Source organism: Piliocolobus tephrosceles, chromosome 9, assembly GCF_002776525.5.
Source record: "Piliocolobus tephrosceles isolate RC106 chromosome 9, ASM277652v3, whole genome shotgun sequence".
NCBI lineage: Eukaryota > Metazoa > Chordata > Mammalia > Primates > Cercopithecidae > Piliocolobus > Piliocolobus tephrosceles.
The window spans coordinates 31,024,265-31,045,690 of record NC_045442.1 but is presented as its reverse complement, the minus strand read 5'-3'; the positions used below and the strand labels follow the sequence as shown (position 1 = coordinate 31,045,690).

At 51.7% G+C, this 21,426-nt stretch overlaps 1 protein-coding gene across 2 annotated transcripts in view; it reads left to right on the top strand.

Moving 5' to 3' along the window:
* The window catches only part of SUFU (SUFU negative regulator of hedgehog signaling), a 129,257-nt gene extending 118,632 nt beyond the window's left edge, over positions 1–10,625 (top strand). For both annotated transcript variants that reach the window (XM_023206513.3, XM_023206514.3), the window contains exons 11-12: positions 4,427–4,495; positions 7,254–10,625. In XM_023206513.3, the coding sequence (XP_023062281.2) occupies positions 4,427–4,495; positions 7,254–7,343 (159 nt within the window). In that variant the 3' untranslated portion in view covers positions 7,344–10,625. The remainder of the gene's footprint in view (positions 1–4,426; positions 4,496–7,253) is intronic.
* Positions 10,626–21,426: the final 10,801 nt, after the last annotated feature.

Here is a 21,426-nt window from a genome sequence, read left to right as displayed (position 1 = left end):
TAGTCCCAGCTATTTGGGAGGCTGAGGCAGGAGAATGGCGTGAATCCAGGAGGCGGAGCTTGCAGTGAGCTGAGATCACGCTACTGCACTGCAGCCTGGGTGACAGAGCGAGACTCCGTCTCAGAAAAAAAAAACAAAAACAAATATAGCTGGGCGTGGTGGTACATGCCTGTAATCCCAGCTACTCGAGAGACTGAGGCAAGAAAATTGCTTGAACCCAGGAGGCAGAGGTTGCGGTGAGCTGAGATCCCGCCATTGCACTCCAACCTGGGAAACAAGAGCAAAACTCGTCCCCAAAAAAAAAAAAAAAAAAATAAAATGCAAGGGCCTTGACCTTGACCTAGAGTATTCTGATTCAGGAGGTGTGAATGGGGCCTAGCATCCCCTTATTTTCAGAAGCTTCCCAAGGGATTGTGCTGCTCAGATTGATCAGGGGTCTTCCTCTCTTACTAGAGGGTCTCCTCCCTCTGAGGGCTGTTTGTGTACAAACATAAGTGTTTTCTGCCTGGCTCTTGGTAAGCGCAAATATCAGTGAGTGCTGTTATCAATATTATTTCTACTGCTACTTTCTGGGCTAGTGAACTGTCAAGATGTATGTATTCAGTAGGCTGGCCTGGGAATTTGCCCCAGTGCCCCCACTTGGGAACCATCTCTGGGCATGGTTTGCCCTCCTTTTCAGTTGACCAGTCTGATTTTTTAGGAGTGTCTGTGACTCTCACGTTTCCAGCCCTCTTAAGTTGAACAGGTGGCCAGGAAATGTGTGGCTGGTGGAGGTTGGGACTGCTGATTTTCCAGGTCATTGGTAAAAACCAAAGCTACCTTCATTTCCCTCATCAGAAGACAGAGAAGTCATCCCCATCTATATAGGCTTCTACAGTTGGGGTGTCTTCCCAGACAGGAAAAGAGCATCCTCTACCACCATGAGGTCAGATAGCTGTTCCTCTAAAGTCCAGAGCCTTGAGCCAGGTGCGGTGGCTCATGCCTGTAATCCCAGCACTTTGGGAGGCCCAGGTGGATGGATCATTTGTAGTCGGGAGTTCAAGACCGGCCTGGCCAACATGGCGAAACTGTCTCTACTGAAAATATAAAAATTAGCCGGACATGGTGATGGTCACCTGTAATCCCAGCTACTCGGGAGGCTGAAGCAGGAGAATAGCTTGAACCCAGGAGGCGGAGGTTGCAGTGAGCCAAGATGGTGCCACTGCCCTCCAGCCTGGGTGACAGAGCAAGAGATTTCATCTAAAAAGTAAAAGTCCAGAGACTTGACTCCTCTGGGTACCTACCCTTGGGCAAAGTGGGGATGATAGTTACCTCCCTAGCAGAACTGCCACAAGGATTCAGTGAAATGACACTGATCAAGCTCTTAGCACAGCGCCTGGCACCTGGTGGAGGTACTGCTTCTGCTATTGGCCATTTTTACTGTCATTTTTATCATCACCATTCCCATTATTATTTGTGACAGAGCCAAGCAGCTCTGTAGGGAGCCAGTGAGCCTCAGGAGTGCCAAGCTCCAGAACTGCACAGGCTTTTCCCACAGTTGCATCACAAGGGCGAGTCTGTTACTCGGGAGAGCTCCCAGGAGCTGCCCCGTCTTAGCTGTCTATCTCCAGTGTCCTGTTGATACGATCTGTTAACATTCTCAGCTCCAGGTCTTAAATATACAAAGAACAGGGCCTGTTTGTTCAATCCAACCTTCTAAGGTTTAACTCCCAAAGGAAATTAAATTAGGTGCCTGGAGCTATGACAGTCTGTCGTGTTTCTTTGCAGAGAATGTCACCCTTAATATCATGCAGATCTCATGTATAATTTTTCCCCTTTAATTATTTTAAAATAACGTGAAGTTTCCAGCAGGAACCAGCAAATCACCAAAAGCAAAAATGGAGGAGCAACTAGGGTTTGTCCTCATTTTTGATCTGGCCATCCCCTCCCTGAACCGAATCCAAAATAAGTCCACACACAGATGGTGCTGCGCGTGGTGGTTGCTCTACTAAAAGCCACCATAACTCACCCTCTCCCTAGCACCAGTTCCAGACCTTTGTCAGAGGAACCAGCTTAGAACTGAACTGAATGTTGGTGGCATTACGTTTCCTTGAAGAGTAACTCTGGCGTCTCACTGGGTGACCACAGCCCCTGTGAACCATTGCCCCTCTTCCTGTCCTCCCTCCACCCCATCTCACCCCCAGCACTGTTATAGTCCCATATCTATTTGCTGATCTGACAGAAGGCCCCTCCCTCCAAGTTATTTGTGAGTTAGAAATTAGCCCAGCCCAGACTGGAGCCATTGTAATATAATTGGGTTTTAGGTATGCTTGTGTTTGTGCTAGCATTTGCAGAGATGGCAATGAGCCCCGGAAATGCCAAAAATATGAATGTAACTTTTGTACTACTTGAGCAGACTGGTGATAACTGGTGGGGGAACTGAACTTTTGGGGAGGACACCCCTGGGATAAGAGAGTAGGAGGAGCAGGGGGTTAGGTTGTAAGAGAGAGTATGTGTATGACTGGAGTCTGGGCAGAGTCAGCCAGTCCCACTTTGGGGAATTAGGAAGAACTCTAGGGGTGCACCTCCCCGAACTTTGCCAACTTTGCCTCTCCTGCTGTATCTTGTCTCTGTCCTCAGTCAGGGCCCTAGCTCCTAGAACAGAGAGTTTGGTGAGGAGATGTGGACCAGTGGTCAGAGCTATTTTGTTCCTGCTATGGGCTTGGAGCCTGGGAAGGCTGGGTCTTTTGTCTCCCTGCCAACCAAGAGAGAGTGCTTGTCCCCGTGGGAAATGGACTGCCTTCATGCCTGTGTCCCTGGAAGGATTGAATAGATGAGTCAGTGTCCTGGGGGTGAGAGTTCAGCATTCGGGAGCAGTACTCCAGGCACTAACTTGAGAGTCCAGACATCACCACTATATAGTCTTAACCACTCACAAGCCGTGTGACACTGAGCAAATTACATAACCTGCCTTTGCCTCAGTTTCCTCACTTCCTCAGGAGACAGGGAGTGAGCAGTTAGCATGCCCGGTATGATGGCGGCTTTTCTGCTCACTTGGGGGTAGTGTTCTTATTTCTCACTACCTCCTCCAACCCCATCCACTTCTTGCTTTGGAGACCTCTATCCTGCGAGCTCCCCAGCCGTCCTGTGTGCTCGCCTTCCTTGTTATCTTACAGTGTGGAAACTTTTGTTCTTGGCAACTGACAATTCCCTGGGGAAACCTGGTGGGTATTTTTTCAAGTTCTCAATTCTCCTCCTCACAGGGAGGGTTTCCCCTCAGAGGAGCCCCTCACCTGGATCTTCACTCTGTTATCTTTCTTCCTTTGTGCCCTGCCCGGGTGCTCAAGGTGTATAGGAGGAGACAGAGTTGTGGCCCGCGGGTACAGAAGGGTCTGCAGTGGAGGGAGGCTGGGAGGCCTTGGGGACAAGGACAGAGAGGGGGAGGGGTGAAGGAAGGGGTCAGAGTTGGAAGAGGAAAGACATCCTCACCCAGGGCGTGGTGGGGTGCAGACCTGGGACCAGCTTGGCCTGGCTCTATATAGCAGCCTGACCAGAGGGGTGGGTGGGGAAAAATGGCCCAGCAGATTGAGAAAGGCCTGGTTTTAAAGGCCCTGAGAGCCCTTAGATGTTGGTATTGGCTGTGAAAACTTCTTCAGCGATGAAGATGGTGGTTGTGCCAGCCAAATAGTGGGGCCAGACTCAGCATCAAAGTGAGAGGCAATGAGGTGTCAGACTAGAACAGCAACGTGGAATGCTGGGAGGTGACCTAGAGAAGAGGAATCTCAAAGAAGTCTGGAGGAACTTAGTGGCTGATCGAGCCCACTTGGGAGCTTCCAGTCTGGGAGGATCTGGCTACTGTGAATGGGAATGGAAGTTGGGAGTCCCTTTGTCATCTGTAAAATGACAGATGCTGGTCCACAATCTCTAGATTCTCCAACTCAGACAATCTTGGATATACCTTCTAGGGCACTTCCAGATTCCACACAGGGCTTGTATTCCAAATCCAAACAGATTCCTTTTGTCCTGCCATGGTGAGGGGCAGAGGGGGATATGAGAGCCTGACTGGGCAGCAGCTTTAATTTTTTTTCCTTTTGATTTTTATTTTTTGTTCCTTTTTTTTCCCTGAGATTCCTTTTTACCAGCCTCACCAGTCTTCATCTCCCTTCTGGGAGCAGCATTCCCAGCCCTCCCGATGTCCTCCCTCCTCTCCCCATTGTCCCCTGACCCCTTTCCTTCTATGCCCCAGTCTGATATTGCAGGGAGATGAGGGTGTGGGGGGAAATGACAGTTGGGGACAGGCCTCAAACACTTCCCTCTGTCCCTTGAACAGATCACAGTGAGCTCATCTCTCCTCCATGGTCAGAAGAGAGGTATAAAGTTTGGTGGTTGGCAAAAAGATCACACATTTAAAAAAATAATAATAAAAGCCTGCTTTGTGCCTTCACAGATTCTGTTGACCGAAGAGTTTGTAGAGAAAATGTTGGAGGATTTAGAAGATTTGACTTCTCCAGAGGAAGTAAGCTTGTTTGACTTTCCCTGACAACGGGTCCCGTCTCTGGGACTGTGTGTGTGTGCTTGCGTGTGCGCGTCTGTGCATGCTTGTGTACATGTGTGCGTGTGTGCGTGCATGTATCTGTGTGGCTACATCTATGGGCTCCTCCCCAAGGTGCAGGGATAGGCTGGAGAGGAGAATGTAGATTTCTCTTCTGTTTCTATGCACCCTCACCATCCCCTGCCCTACCCCCAGCCCTTGTAAGGACACCCAGCAAATCGTCTGAATTGCCAGCTCCTGAGAGCCTCATTGAAGAGGAAGCCAGGGCCTTCAGGCTAGTACGAGTTCTCCCCAGCCCCTGCTGTTCCCTGGCAGGTTCTGAACAGAACGCCCATGTCTGTTGCCAGAGAACATTCCACTGGGGAGTTCTGGTGGGCAGCAAGGGACTCCTGCCCTCGCCTTGGGCCACCCAGGAGCCACTCTCTCTTCTTCCTTCTCCAGCCATGAGCTGACCCCTCTTAGTCTCCCCCTTCCAGCCCTGGCACAGAGCCGGAGGAACTGGCAGGCCCGCTGTGGCTATGCCTTCTCTAGCTACTCCTCTGGGGTAGAGGAATGGAGTCCATAATCCCCTTTGTTTTTTCTCCCTTGTTCCCAGCATCCTCATTTGCAGGGACTTACCTCATCCTGGAAAGTCCCTTCCCCTCCCCCTGCTCCTGCCCCCAGCACTCCAGCGGGATGGGAGCCTTCCTGGCCTCAGTGCCCCGTGGGTTAGTGAACATTAGCAGGCTGGCCGGGCCTCCGGAGAGCTCTCCTGGGCCCTGCCCTGCCTGTGGCAGAGACAGACCCTTCCCTTGCCCGGTCTGCCGGGAAATGTGCTTGGGGGAGAACTCCTTTGCCTCCTAGGGGCCAGGCTTTCTACCCAGAGGGAGGTCAGGCAGGAGCTAGGTTCCAGCCAGGGTTGGAGCTTCCAGATTCCAGGGCTCCCCGGGCTGTACCAGCTAGGACACAGTGCTCTGGTGTTCAGGAAGCTGAGGGGAGTGCACAGGGCAGGACTGTCCAGTCCAGGTCTCCAGGTGGACAGGAACCCCCCAGAGCCAGGGTCACCCCAGTAGAGCAGTGTCTCCTCTGTCCTCTGGAATGCAGCTTGAGAAATGTGTTCATTTATATATTCTAAAGCCATCAAGCACCCAGTCCATGCCAGCCAATCAAGCCCCACAAGTCTCTGGTCCCTGAGTCCCAGCTCCCCATTCAGTCAGACCAGAGCCAGCTGCCCAGAAGCGCTTCCGGAGAGGCCTTGTCGCACTGGGATGGCACTGTGCCAGGCTGCTGCTTTGAGCTTGGGGGCAGGAGGGGGACAGTCCAGGCAAGAGGGACAGAAGCCAGGGGGAGCAGAGGAAAGTAGGTCACTAAAAATGACTTTCTTCTTTTTTTCCTTTTCGGTCCAGAGGCTGTCCCCACACCCTGCCTCACTTGCCACTTAGGTCCTGGCAGAGACAGTTCCCCAGCAGAGGGAGCGGAGGGAGGCAGCCAGGAAGGGTTGGGCTTGTCTGCCTCCAGCCCCAACCCCAGGCAGGCTGAGAACACTGTTCTCTCCTTTCTACCCTGCCTTGACTTCTGGCCTAGCCAAGTTAGAAAAGACAGACCCTGGGCCGGGTGCAGTGGCTCATGTCTGTAATCCTAGCACTTTGGGAGGCCGAGGCAGGTGGATCACCTGAGGTCGGGAGTTCGAGACCAGCCTGACCAACATGGAGAAACCCCGTCTCTACTAATAATACAATAGTTAGCCAGGCGTGGTGGCCCATGCCTGTAATCCCAGCTACCCGGGAGGCTGAGGCACAAGAATCGCTTGAACCCGGGAAGCAAAAGTTGCAGTGGGCCGAGATCGCGCCATTGCACTCCAGCCTGGGCAACAAGAGCGAAACTCCGTCTCAAAAGAAAAAAGACCCTGTGTCAGAGTTCCAGCATCAGTCCCAGGCAGTGAGCATTTATTGAGCACCAGCTGTGTACCAGACTGCATGCAAAATCCTACAGTAAAGAGGGAATAAGAGGCATCAGCCTCTTTCCCTTCCCCTACCAGAAGCTCCCAGGTGAACGGGAGAAACACAACTGTAGGCAAATCAGTGATTCCTGGGGTGGGGTGGGAGACATTTGGCTCTCCTTGGCCACCACTGGGAGCACTCTGAGGCTGGTAACCCTGGGAAGTGGTGCGAATGAACACGGGGAGCAGGGTGGGGATTGGCCCCTCTTGAGGCTGCACCAGCCCCAAGGAATCACCTCAAGCCACACTTGTCCCACTCTTCTGCTCCCACCAAGGCCGCAAGTGTGTTTCTGACCTTGGGGCTGAACTGGGGTCTCCTTCCCTTGGGAGCCTTTGGCCAAGGCTACAGAGGACGGGTTCCAGGGTTCTTCCTGCACTAGCCTCTGAAAGAGAGGCCATGGCAGTGACAGAGTTCAGGCCACTTCCCCACAGCCTCCAGACCCTCCCCCAGCCCCCCATCCTCCAGCCCCAGGGCCTCAGGGAGCAGATTCCTTACATGCCTGTGGCCAGAGGCAGAACCAAGGAAGTGAGCAAGAGGGAGGTCAGCTTAGTAGAGAAAGGAGGAGAAAACGCCCTCCTCCAACCTGGCTCATTATTAGCAGGCCATGGGGAAAGAAGGGGTCACCAACTCCAGCCGTTTGAGCCCAGCCTCCCACCTGGGACAGGCCTGGGCAGTCTCTAGAAAGAGCACAGTGGATTCTGCTAACCACTCACACTCCTGGTCTGTGCTTGCTCCCTCCACAGTTCAAACTCCCCAAAGAGTACAGCTGGCCCGAAAAGAAGCTGAAGGTCTCCATCCTGCCTGACATGGTGTTCGACAGTCCGCTACACTAGCCTGGGCTGGGCCCTGCAGGGGCCAGCGGGGAGCCCAACCGCTCCCCAGTGACTTCCAGTGTAACAGTTGCGTCAATGAGATCCCCACAAATAAAAGGACAAGTGTGAGGAAGACTGCGCAGCACCACCCTGCAGCCCAGTGGGGTGCCGTGCACAGGCCATAGGCCCCCCACCTCACCTCCAGCTCAGGGGCCGCACCCCCCAGCTGCCTAAGCCCTGTGACCCATCAGGCCAGTGAGTGGGCAAATGCGGACCCTCCCTGCCTGCGGCCCGCACAGATTCTGGTTTGAGGTTTGACTCTGGACCCTGGCTGTGCCCCTAGGTGGAGACAGGCCTCATTCTCACCTACCCCCCGCCGCACAGCCCAGCAGGAGGGAGGCGGACAGCCAGGTGCAGAGCACGTGGAGGTACTTCCCAGCTCAGCTCTGGAAGCCTTTGCTACTCAAGCTCCTCTGGCCACGGAACAATTCCTCTGATCATGTTTGGTTTTCTTCTTCTTCTTCCCTATTTTATTTTGTAGAAACCGGATGGTATTTTATTGCTCTGCAAAGATGTCCAGAAGCCATGTATATAATGTTTTTTAAACAGAACTTTATTCCCCGTCGAACTTTCGTATTCTCTGACAGAGGCCTAGGGCCGTATCTCTCCTTGGGCTGCCACCAGAGAAGGTGCTTGGTGTTCGCCTGACAGCCCAGAGCCCTGGAGGAGCCGGCTGCACAGAGAGACTTTTCTTCCCAGCTGGGCCTGGTGGAGCCCGCGGCAGGGGGAGAGTAGAGACACTCCCTTGTGCAGCTTTGAGCCTAGTTTAGCTGGGGCCGGGGAGGGGTGCTACTGTTTTCCGAGTGAATGGGTCTCGAAGACTCAGTGACCCCAGCCTCATCTTCTAAGCCTTTTCCACCCAACCAGGCCTACCTGTGAGAGGGTGAGGTTCAGCACATCACACACCATTCCCGCTGTCACTCAGGGCCTGGTCTCCAGCTCTGTAATCAGTCCTGTCCCATTTCCTCAGTCCCTGGGCCTCCCAGCCTTCAGGCTGCAGGGCTGGCTCACTAAAACTGAAAAATCCACCTCTCAACATCTCGTTCACTTTGGTTTTGCTAACACTGCTCTCTGCCGCCCTCCCATCCTCCCTGTATCCATTCATGCCCTCTCTTTTATTCTCCACTCCTCATCCCGTCTCCTTTCTGGCATCCTGGCCTCTCATGGTCTTCAGCCCCTCACCCCCAGTACTGCAGATCTCAGTCTGCCTTCCAGAAGCCAGCCTATCTCTAGCCCATGGTTTTGGAGTTCCTCTCGGGTTATCTCCCACTCCTGACCTGGAACCAGCAAGCCCCTTTCCTGCCTTCTTACCCCCAATTCTAGGGACAGGACTGCTGTTATACTTCAAGATCACTCTTTACACCTCTTCAAAGCAAAGTCATGACCATGCAGGGCTCCTCATTGCTCCCATCTGCCTCGCTGCACATGCAGGCACCACCAGGGATGCCACAGGAGTGCCCACAGGGTGCAGGACTCCGCTGATGAGAGATCCAGTTAAAGAGCTGCCCCCAGGGGTATGAGGGCATGAGCTGGGTTCTCTAGGGAGCAAGAGTTGAACCTCCATGGAGCCACTAGGCCTGGCCTCTTCTACACATCCCCAGGGCTATCTGGTTAACTCCATCAAGCTCAGAGTCACAAGGCACATCAGCCTGGAGTATTTGGGAGAGACTGGCTCCAGGTCCCCACCAGCCAAGATGCAAGCCACTCGGGACCTGATGTCGGCAGCTGTGCCTCTACTGCCCTGAGCACTTCCCAGAGGGAGCCCTACTGGCCATCCCCCACCACAGCAGCCCTGCCTGTGAAGCTCTTGTCTTCTGACATTTCATAGGCAGAGAGGTGCCATCAGTTCGCCTCCATTCCTTGCCACGGTGACCAGCCTCTCCCTCAACTCTCTCTTGCTGGGGACCTGCCTGAGGGCCCCCTGCTGCAGTTTGCCCTGCTTCCATCTGCTGGGTGCCTCCATCGTTGGTTGGGTGGGGATGGGGCATTTTCTGAGCTAAGCTTTGTCATTAGTTTGTGAAGCACCTGGTCAGCAACTTGCCCCAGGCCTGGAGGGTCTTTGCGGACTGAAGGTAGACACCAGCCAGCATGGTGGCCCTGTTCTGGGGGAGCAGGGTAAGGCAGGAGGAAGTGGGTGAGCTCCGAGATGATGAGCACATGAAGCCTGTGGCCCCTTCGTGCCCCAATATGTCAGGAGCCTCATGGTCATCCAAGATCCTGCAGAGGCCAGGATCCATCTCACTGACTCTGAGGCAGGACAGGGCATCACGCATCTGACCAGGCCTCCTTTCCCATGGGCATTGGTGCCTCCCAGAGGTTTCTCAGGCTGCTGGCTGGTGAGAGAGGACCTTAAAGAAGATCAAGCCAAGCTGACCGTGGACCCTGCCCAGCACAGCTGCTGGCACAGAATGCTTGGTGAATGTCCCCTTTCTTTCCCTCCCTGCAGCTCTGTGGGAACCCCTGACCTTGTAGTGGGTGGAGGAGGTAAGGGGCCTCCCTCCCTAAATCTGCCTCTTCTGCAAGCTACTTGGAGACTTGCCTAGTCCTACCCACCCCTCCAGGTCCTGCGAAGGGCCTTTCCCTTTGCTGTTTGCCTGCTATATAAGGCAGGATCCTATGGCTCCGCTGGCTCAGTGTGGGCTGCAGGAGGACCGCAGACTCAGCTGCAATCTGAGGGGGGTTTGGGAGGCTTGTGCGAGGTCTCAGGCCTGTCTGGGGAGCTGGTGCCTCTTCCTGCCTGTATCTCTTTCTCTTCCAAGGGCAGTGCTCCAGGGCAGGGACTGGAGACGCCGAGGGGAGAGTCTAAAAGGGCTAGAGCATTTTTAAAAGTAGACACAGGGTCTTGGGACTGGGGTATCGGATTGAGTTGCAAGCAGGGAGAAAACCTGAAGGTCGGTGCCCCTATGGGGCTGACCAGTAGAGAATTTCCTTTACTGTATTTTTGTATCTGGTCTTCCCTCTCTGGCTTCTAGGACGTCCGTGCCAGGTGAGGTGCCTGGGGCCCTGTTACAAGTCAGGAGCCCTGTAGAGCGACCCCTCCTTTTGTACAAGTACCTGAATGCTGCAACCAGCAGATTTTGTAAAATTTTATATTAGTTTTTAATGTCAGTGGCGACTCGGTTCCTAGGGCTGCAGCCAGCCTGGGACTTTTGTAAGAATTTTTGGGTGACTCACTTAGATATCGTTTCCTTCTTGCCCCCTCTTCCTCTCTGTAATCTAAGTGCATTAAACATCTTTGCAGAAGTGCCTGGGTTGTGTGCTCATTTCTCGCTGCTGGGAGTAGTGGAGCAGGAAACCCGGGGCCCTGGCAGAGGGAGTGGGTTGTACTTAGCCACTTAGAAGCCAGGATGGAGGGAGGCCCCCAGGATTGTTGTCGAGAGTGGAGGAGGTGCCAGGGAGTTGGGATCACACAGCTGGTGGCTCTTCAGTCATGAAGAAATGACTTTGCAGGGACAGGCTCTCCCTCACTGGTCCTGAATTCCTCTAAGGTCAAGGGGGTAGGAGCGAGGAGCAGTCTGGGGAAATGAGGCGGTGGGAAAAGGCCCTCTCCCTGCCACTTCATCCCTCTTCTACCCTCCTCTCACCAAAAACCCCTTTCGCCTTAGGAAGAGGGGCCCAGACAGGTGAGGAGGGCAGGCGCTCCTCATCTCTTTTGGAGTCCTTGCCCCGGCTTCCAGCTCCTCTCACATGACATCTAAATTCCACCTCCTAATCCAGTGCCCAGGGGCAGGATCCAGATAGAAGGTCAATTCAGAACCAGCGACACCCACTGGGTGACACAGAGGCCAGCCCACCCGCCGTAGCAACTCCACTGGGCCTGGCAGCGGAGGGAGGTATTGGGTATATCTTCCTTTCCTGGACTGCCCAGCTCCTGCCTCTCCAGGGCTGGGGGGCAGCAAAACAGCCCAACGCCCAGTGTGGGGAGGCATTGCACTGGGGGAGAAGGCACTAGCCTGGCATTCAGGATGAGGGCTGCACCCCAAGTTCTGGGAACCTGTGACCACCTGGGCCCTCACATATTCATTCCCTTCTGGTTTTCTATCCTGGACAGTGGCAGGGGATTTGGCTGGGGCTGGGGTGGAGGTCCTAGGACATCATAAGCAAGGGAGAGGGGATGTCAGCTCCTATGAGGGGGCTCTTATGTCCTGTCCCTTCTGTGAGACCTAGCCATGTGGGGGGCCTTTGCTGAGAGGTCCACACTCCTTCCCCTGCAGCCTGTTACTGAACTCTCGACTGGAGCAATGCAGCAGGTCCTGTCTGGGGCCCTCATGCCCTTTCCCTTTTCTCCCTGGAGACTGGGGGCTGGGGAAGGTATCCCCATCCGACTTTAGCCTACAAGGACACAGTATCAGGGTGAAGTTCTTGCCCCAGAGAATGCAGAATAGCAAGATCCTCTGCTTAGGTGGTTCTGCAAGACACCAGGCTGAGGCTGTTTCTGGAAAGAGAAGGACTCCTGGGCCCAGGGCAGAAACCCCAGGCCTAGAATTAAGGAGGAGAGAGATCTACCATGCCATCTGTAATATCTCCTCCAGAAAGTCCTGTGCATTCCTCCCAGGCGTCTGCTTTGCCTCACCTGGGGTGCTGGGTGCCCTGGGGAGGGAGTCCCACAGGCATCAGGGGGGCCGGGGAGCCTGAGAGATTTGCCAAACTGGCCTAACCAGAAGAAGAATGCAAGCTACAAGTGACTCAACCCAGCCAGGCAGGCACTGAGGTGGCGGCAGGCTGCAAGGGGGTAGGTGGTGGGGAGGCCAGGGTGGGGTGATTTGCTGCGCAGGAGAAGGGGGAACCCTGCAGGGGCAGGTCTGGATGTGGTCTGAGAGGGGCAGCCATCTCCAGGCCCCTTCCAGGGGACATGGTGGGACTGACCCATCCCCTCCTTTCCTCCTTATTGCCAAGAAGTCTGGGAGGTGAGGGCAGCATCGGGGAAGAAGCAACTGACTGCTGGTGGGTGTCCATGGCTTGAATGAGCATAGTTCTCCAAGTAACTTGTAGGACGAGGGAGACTTTGAGGGGGTTATCATGAGAGTAGTGGTCTTACTGGGGCCAGAGAACTGGTCTTACTGGGGCAGAGACCCTCTTCCTTGATTTTCCAATTTCACCCATCCCCACCCCATACATTTCAGTACCATGAGAGCACTACAAGGACGGAGAATGGAGCTTTTGGGTCTCAACCTTTACAGGACAGATGAAGGCCAACGATGCATTGTCAAGCCTCTACAATAACACTGTGGGAACGAACTAGAAAACATTCTGTTGTTCTTTGAACAAGTGTGTGCCAGGCACTCTGTTATATACTGAGACGCCAGACTCAGGCCCTGCCTTAAGAGGCTCGGAGTGCAGTGAGGGGAAATAGACAAGGAAACACATACTTATGAGGAAGAACCATCAAAGAGGAAGGCAGTAAGCTGCTTCCTGTCCTACCCCAGCTCCACCGCTTATCAGGGTGACTTCAGCCACGTGCCTAACCCAATCTGGGGAGATTCAAAAAAAGACTCCCTGAAGAAGTGACATTTAAGTTAAAACCTAAAGGATGCTTAAGGATGAGTTGAGCAAAACAAGAGGAAACTTTACTTTCATAAGCTCTCCAGGCAGTCAAAACAAGAAGGGTAGAAGCCTTAAAACTCTGCTTGGGAACTAGAGTGCAATTTGAAGTATATGGTTTAAGGCATCAGGCTTTCATTTTAGGACCATCTCCTTGTCTGCTGGATGGAGAATGTTTTGAAAGGGGGTAAGAATGAAGGAAAAGTGACCAGTGATGCTTGCATTAGGGTAGAAGCATCTACCTAGATGGAGAGAATGGGATTCATTTATTGATTTGACAAATATTTATTAGGCATCTACAATGTGCTAGGTCCCATTCTACATCTACGCACCATGCGTAGATTTATTAGGCATCTACAATGTGCTAGGTCCCACTCTACGCACAATGCTAAAGGAGGTATTAGCATTAAAGAAAATACCTCCTTTGACAGATCTTACTTTTTTTTTTTTTTTTTTTTTTTGAGACAGAGCCTCACTCTGTCGCCCAAGCTAGAGTGTGGTGGCGCGATCTCAGCTCACTGCAACCTCCCAGGCTGGAGTGCAGTGGTGTGATCTCGGCTCACTCTAACCTCCGCCTTCCAGGTTCAAGAGAGTATCCTGCCTCAGCTTCCCAAGTAGCTGGGACTACAGGCACGTGCCACCATGCCCAGCTAATTTTTTATTTTTAGTAGAGACAGGGTTTCACCATCTTGGCCAGGCTGGTCTCGAACTTCTGACCTCAGGTGATTCACCTGCCTTGGCCTCCCAAAGTGCTGGGATGACAGGCATAAGCCACGCGCCCCGCCTCACAGATCTTACATTTTAATGATGGGCGACAGATAATAATTTCTTTTTCTTTTCTTTTTTCTTTTTCTTTTTCTTTTTTTTTTTTTTTTTTGTGCTGGAGATTTGCTCTTGTTGCCTAGGCTGGAGTGCAGTGGCGTGATCTCGGCTTACTGCAAGCTCCGCCTCCCAGGTTCAAGCAATTCTCCCACCTCAGCCTCCCAAGTAGCTGGGATTACAGGCGCCTGCCACTACGACCGGCTAATTTTTGTACTTTTAGTAGAGATGGGGTTTCACCATGTTGGCCAAGCTGGTCTTGAACTCCTGACCTCAGGTGATCCACCCGCCTTGGACTCCCAAAGTGCTGGGATTACAGGCGTGAGCCACTGTGCCCGGCCAGATAATAATTTTCTTTCTTTTTCTTTCTTCCTTTCTTCCTTTCTTCCTTTCTTCCTTCCTTTCTTCCTTCCTTCCTTCCTTCCTTCCTTCCTTCCTTCCTTCCTTCCTTCCTTCCTTCCTTCCTTCCTTTCTTTCTTCTTTTTTTTTTTTTGAGACAGAGTGTCGCTCTGTCGCCCAGGCTGGAGTGCAGTGGTGCGATCTGGGCTCACTGCAAGCTCCACCTCCCGGGTTCATGCCATTCTCCTGCCTCAGCCTCCCGAGTAGCTGGAACTACAAGCGCCCGCCACCACACCCGGCTGCTTTTTGTATTTTTTTTTAGTAGAGATGGGGGTTTCACCGTGTTAGCCAGGATGTCCTTGATCTCCTGACCTCGTGATCTGCCTGCCTGGGCCTCCCAATGTGCTGGGATTACAGGCGTGAGCCACCATGCCCAGCCCAGATAATAATTTTCAAAAGGAGGAAATATCGTACATAGAGACCCATGCTATGGAGAAACAGAGGAGGAGGGAAAGTGGGGCTGGAGGGAGGGATGCATTTTAAATAGAGAGGTCAGGGAAGGCCTCACAGCACAGGTGACATTTGAACAAAGGATAAGGATCTCAATTACTGGAAGGAGTGTGCCATAGGGCTATCTGGGGGCAGATGGGCCAGGGAAACTGAAGAGCATCTGCAAAGGGTGAGAGAGTTAAGGAGAAACACACCGAGTGTCTTTGAGGGCACCAGGGAAGCCAGTGTGGGTGCAACAGAGTGGGAGAAGAGAAGGCTAGAAAATTATACAGAGGCCAGACTGTGCAGGACCTCGGAGGGAATTCTAAAACTTTCACCTTTATTCTGGTTGAATTGAGAAGGCATTGGAAGATTTTGAGCAGAGGAGTGACATTTTCTGATATATAGATATATATGTGTGTATATATATGTGTGTGTATTTACATACATATATATATATATATATATTTTTTTTTTGAGATGGAGTTTCACTCTTGTTGCCCAGGCTGGAGTGCAATGGCATGATCTCGCCTCACCGCAATCCCTGCCTGCCGGATTCAAGCAATTCTCCTGCCTCAGCCTCCTGAATAGCTGGGACTACAGGCATGCACCACCGTGCCCAGCTAATTGTTTGTATTTTTAGTAGAGATGGCATTTCACCATGCTGGCCAGGCTGGTCTTGAACTCCCGACCTCAGGTGATCCGCCCACCTCAGCCTCCCAAAGTGCTGGGATTACAGGCATGAGCCACCATGCCTGGCCATTGTGACTTATATATATATATATATTTTTTTTTTGAGACAGAGTCTCACTCTGTCGCCCAGGCTGGAGTGCAGTGGCCGGATCTCAGCTCACTGCAAGCTCCGCCTCCCAGGTTCACGCCATTCTCCTGCCTCAGCCTCTCGAGTAGCTGGGACTATAGGCGCCCGCCACCTCGGACGGCTATTTTTTTGTATTTTTTAGTAGAGACGGGGTTTCTCAGTGTTAGCCAGGATGGTCTCGATCTCCTGACCTTGTGATCCGCCCGTCTCAGCCACCCAAAGTGCTGGGATTACAGGCTTGAGCCACCGCGCCCGGCCTGTGACTTATATTTTTTAAAATAACTGGCTGGGGCCTGGTGTGGTGGCTCACACCTATAATCCCCGCACTCTTAGCGTCCAAGGTAGGCAGATCACTTGAGGCCAGGAGTTCGAAAACAGCCTAGCCAACATGGCAAAACCCAGTCTCTACTAAAGATACAGCTGGGTGTGGTGGTGCACACTGTAATCCAGCTACTTGGGAGGCTGAGGCAGGAGAATCGCTTGAATCCAGCAGACAGAGGTTACAATGAGCCAAGATCGTGCCACTTTTTTAAAAAAGATTACCCTGGCTACTACAGTGAGAAGTGACTCCAGGAGTCACATGTGCTAGTGCTAGTGGTGCACTGCAACCTCTAGCACATGAGTCTAGTAACAGGAGTCACATGTTAAGGGCAGAAGCACGGAAACCAGTTACGATACACTGAAATAATCTAGGCAAGAGATTATGGTGAAGTAATGGAGAGGTTAAGAAGTAGTCAAGATTGGCTGGCTTGACACAGTGGCTCACACCTGTAATCCCAGCATTTTGGGAGGCCAACGCAGGTGGATCACTTGAGCTCAGTAGTTCAAGACCAGCCTGGGCAACAGAGCAAGACTCCATCTCTACAAAAAGTACAGAAATTGGCTGGGTGTGGTGGCACACACCTGTAGTGCCAGCTACTCTGGAGGCTGAGGCAGGAAGATCACTTGAGGTCAGGAGGCAGACATTGCAGTGAGCCATGATTGCACCATTGCACTCCAGCCTGGGCACTACAGAGAGACCTTGTCTCACAAAAAAAAAAAAGCTCTGCTGAAGGGTTGGTTCACTGAAAAGCAGAATACGGCAGCAGGAACAGGTTTAAGAGGGAGCAGAAATTAGTGTCCTTTTGAACATGTTGAGTTTGAGATGTTTGTTCTAACTGCACATGAGGATGTCATGTGAGCAACAGATATACAAGTGGATGATCTGAGAGATTTAAGAGAAGGATCTATAGGACCCAATATCTGATTGAATGGATGAGGGGTCAGGGAGGGCAGTAAGGGACAGACAGCTGTCAAGGTTGTCTACTTCATCCTCAGCTTGGTAATTAGTTGTTTGAGGCCAGGCACGGTGGCTCACGTCTGTAATCCCAGCACTTTGGGAGGCCGAGGCAGGCGGATCACCTGAGGTGAGGAGTTTGACATTAGCCTGGCTAACATGGGCAAGACCCTGTCTCTACTAAATATACAAAAATTAGCTGGGTGTGGTGGTGCGCACCTGTATTCCCAGCTACTCGGGAGGCTGAGGCAGAAGAATCGCTTGAACTTGGGAGGCAGAGGTTGCAGTGCACCACTAGCACTCCAGCCTGGGTGACAGAGCAAGACTGTCTCAAAAAAAAAACATCAGGTTGTTGATAGGTCCACTGACTGAGATGGGGAATGCAGGAGGAAGAACAGGCTGGAATGTGAAGATAATGAGTTTGGCTTCCAATACATTGAATTCAAGGTGCCTGTGGGACATCTGTGCAGACAGCATAGTGAGTTATACAGATCTGCAACCAGGAGGTGAGGATTTAGCCTGGAGATACTGACTGGGGAGTCATCAGCATGTAGATGGTCATAAAGCTCAGGAGTAAATGAGATAGGCCCAGGGTGTAGGTTGGTAAGAGAAGAGGATGGAAAGCAGAACTCTGAAGACTGCCAACATTTATGAGATGGAAATTGGAGACATCTCTGATTAGAAGATAAGAAGAAAACAAGAAGCATATGATATCTTTTTTTTTTTTTTTTTTGAGATGGAGTCTCGCTCTGTCACCCAGGCTGGAGTGCAGTGGTGCAATCTCGGCTCACTGCAAGCTCTGCCTCCCGGGTTCACGCCATTCTCCCACCTCAGCCTCCTGAGTAGCTGGGACTACAGGTGCCCGCCACCGCACCTGGCTAATGTTTTTTGTATTTTTAGTAGAGACAGAGTTTCATCGTGTTAGCCAGGATGGTCTCAATCTCCTGACCTCGTGATCCACCCACCTCGGCCTCCCAAAGTGCTGGGATTACAGGCGTGAGCCACCGTGCCCAGCCAAGAAGCAAATGATCTCTTACAAAATAAAAAAAAAAAAAAAAAAAGACAGGACGTGAGGAATTGTTTAGATTGCTTATACTGGAGGTCACTGGCAAGGAGGCCAGAAAGGGACCTCCAACTGCTTCTACGCTAGACCTTCTTTCTTCACACCATCCTTACAGCATGGAATTGAGGATTAGGGCTTAGAAGCCACTTTCTCCTTGTTCGTTCGTTCATTCATTCATTCATTCATTCATTCATTCACATATTCACTTGCCGTGCATACAACCTCCCATGTGAAGAGATGCAAAGTGCTAAAGACAGGCTCTGTCTTCAGAGGATCAGGGACCCAGGGGTCATATAGAACTGGATTTCAATCTCAGTTCTACCATTTAGAACATAATCTTTGATGACTCCAAAATCCCTATCTCCAGGACAAACATCCCCACTGGGTCTGTATACACAATTGTCTCCTCAATATTTCCATTGGGATATGGGCCAACTCAACTTAGAAAGTCCCTTTACTCACCAGTCTGGGCAACATGGTGAAACCCTGACTTTAGAAAAAAATACAAAAATTGAGCTGGGCTGTGTTGTGTGCTTGTAGTCCTAGCTACTCAGGATGCTGAGGAGGTAGGATCACCTGAGCCTGGGAAGTTGAGGCTGCAGTGAGCCATGATTGTGCCACTGCACTCAAACTCAAGCCAGGGCAACAGAGTGAAACCCTGTCTCAAAAAAAAAAAAAAAAGAAAAAGAAAAAAAAAAAAGGAAAGGAAAGAGAAAATAGAAAAGAAAACAGCCTTACTCAAATAATCAAATCCTGTTCAATTTTCCCCTTTTCAGTAAATGGTGCTACCATCAGCCTTTTGTTGAGATCCAAATCCTAGGAATAATTTTTAAAACATTTTTGGAGGAAAGAAGGGAAAAATAGAGAGAGAGCATAAATATTATAGTATAGCCGGGCATGGAGGCTCACTCCTGTAATGATAGCACTGTGGGAGTCTGAGGCGAGTGGATTATCTGAGGTCAGGAGTTTGAGACCAGCCTTACCAATATGGTGAAACCTTGTCTCTATTAAAAATACAAAATTAGCCAAGCATGGTGTCACGTGCCTGTAATCCCAGCTACTCAGGAGGCTGAGGCAGGAGAATCACCTGAACCCTGGAGGCGGAGGTTGCAGTGAGCTGAGATAGTGCCATTGCACTCCAGCCCGGGCAACAAGAGCAAAACCCCATCTCAAAAAAAAAAAAAAAAAAAAAATTAGCTGGGCGTGGTGGCAGGCACCTGTAATCCCAGCTACTCGGGAGGCTGAGGCAGAGTTGTTTGAACCCAGGAGGAGGAGGTTGCAGGGAGCCGAGATCATGCCATTGCACTCCAGTCTGGGCAACAAGAGTGAAACTTGTCTCAAAAAACAATAATTATAGTATATATAATATATGGCATATTATACTATATATAATTTATGGTATAGTATATATAATATGTGGCATATTATAGTATATATAGTATCCTATATATAATATATGGCATACTATAGTATATATAATATATGGTATAGTATATATAATATATACTATAAATACATATAATACATATAGTATATTTATACTATATACTTATCACCATATACAGTATATCCGATACTAGAGGTAATATATACTATATATAACAGTATACTATACTTATATGGTATACTTATATAGTATCTTATACTACACTTATATAGCACACTTATAATAAGTGTACTATTATATAATATATAATAGATATATAAGGAAGGCCCTGTGTGTTCTGGCCCTTACCTTTCTTCCTGGACACATGGCCTTCTTTCTGTCCTGGAACCTGCCTGTTCTATTGCTTTTGCATTTGTTTTTTTCTTCTGACTGGATTGCTCTTCCCCCAGGTTTCACCTATCTGACTCTTCGTGTGCATTCCGGTCTCAGCTCAAATGTCACTTTTTCGGAAAGCCTTTGTGTGAGCCTGTTATTCTCTATCACGAAAATTGTTCTACGTATATTTACATTAAATTTTTTTGTACGTTTTTCAGGGAATTCCCAGGGCCTAGAAAAATCTTTTGTTAAAGATTTATTGACTGACCATTGGCCTTGGCAGATTTCTGCAGTGCTTTAAGCCATGGTTTCCTTATTAATAGAGGAATAAATGCCTATCTTGCTAGGTAGTTTAAAGCGACGGGGATGAAGGTAAAAGTATTAAGGACGTCGGGAAACCTCCCCACACTGAACCTTTGCATTTCCCTACTCAGTTCCACCGGACTGCTGAGCAGACCGACAAAGGCTCCTTTCCCTCTGGGTAAAGAGCTACAGGAGTCTTCACTTCAGGCCCGGGAAGAGGTGGTCCCACTACGCCGTGGCATTATCGCTTTTTTTGTTGTTGTTGTTTTTTGAGACGGAGTCTCGCTCTGTCGCCCAGGCTGGAGTGCGTGGTGCGATGTCAGCTCACTGCCAGCTCCGCCTCCTGGGTTCACGCCATTCTCCTACCTCAGCCTCCCGAGTAGCTGGGACTACAGGCGCCCGCCACCACGCCAGGCTAATTTTTTTGTATTTTTAGTGTAGATGGGGTTTCACCGCGTTAGCTAGGATGATCTCGATCTCCTGACCTCGTGATCCGCCCGTCTCGGCCTCCCAAAGTGCTGGAATTACAGGCGTGAGCCACCTCGCCCGGCTATGGCTTTTTTAACAAGCGCGGAAAATCCCCTCCCATCCCAATGTTTAAAGTACCGAAGTTTGTGAGAGTCACGTGAGACTCTCGGGTCTGCCCCGCCTTAGAGAGGTGGAGCCTCAGCTTGTGGACCAATAGCAGGAGCAGTCTCCGGAACAGCCCCCAAGGCGACAGGGAAAGGGGGAGGAGCCAGGCGCCCGGCAGCTGTAACAGCACTTCCGGAAAGCACGCCCCGCCTCTCCCCCGGCCCCGCGCCCGTTTCTTTAGCCAGTGCCGGGTGGGCAGAACCTGCGGGTGCTGATTAAAGGCGCTGCCTGCCGCTTAATCCTCGCCCCCCCGCCGCGACTCTCCGCCCCCTTCCCGAGTAGCGGGACTGGTCTTGATGTAGGGGCACCCCCCCCCCCCCCACCCGTCTCCTTCCGCCCCAGCCCGGGAGCTCGGCTCGCTGCAGCCCCCAGCTCTCTCGCTTCCCCACCCTGCCTGCCCCGCTCTGCTCCGAACCCATTGTATACGGCCGGCTGCGGACTCCCAGGCCGGGCCGTGGCGGGGGCGCCGGGACCCCCGAGTGCCCCTCCAGCTGGTCCCGCGGGCCGCGGCTTCTCTGCCGTCCGCCTTCCTCTCGGCGGCGGCGGCGAGGGCGCCCTTTCCTCCTGGCGCGGGCGACGGGGACGCACCCCCACCCCGCGGCGCCCCTTCCCGTGGGGAGAGCCGGGCCTGAGCAAGTCGAGGCAGGAAAGGGCCGCCGCGGACTGCCCGGCCAGCCGATCGTTTTTATTATCGAGATTATTATTAAAAGGGGGCGGGGACCCCAGGACGCGGGGGAGGGGCTGGATACGCAGGTATTTTTATTAAACAGATTATTCCTGAAATAATAATAATAAGCGCAAGATGGCTGAAGGTGGCTGTGATGAGAGTGTTGGGGTTGGGATTTTTTTCTTCCTCTTTTTTCTTTTTTGATCTGAGGATAAAGCTCTGAGGCTACAGCCGCTGCGGAGACCTTGCCCGAAGCGCCCTCCCCTCTCTTGAGAGGCCGCGGGCAGACAGACGGACCTCGGACCGAGCAACGGGCGCGGGCTCGCCCCGGA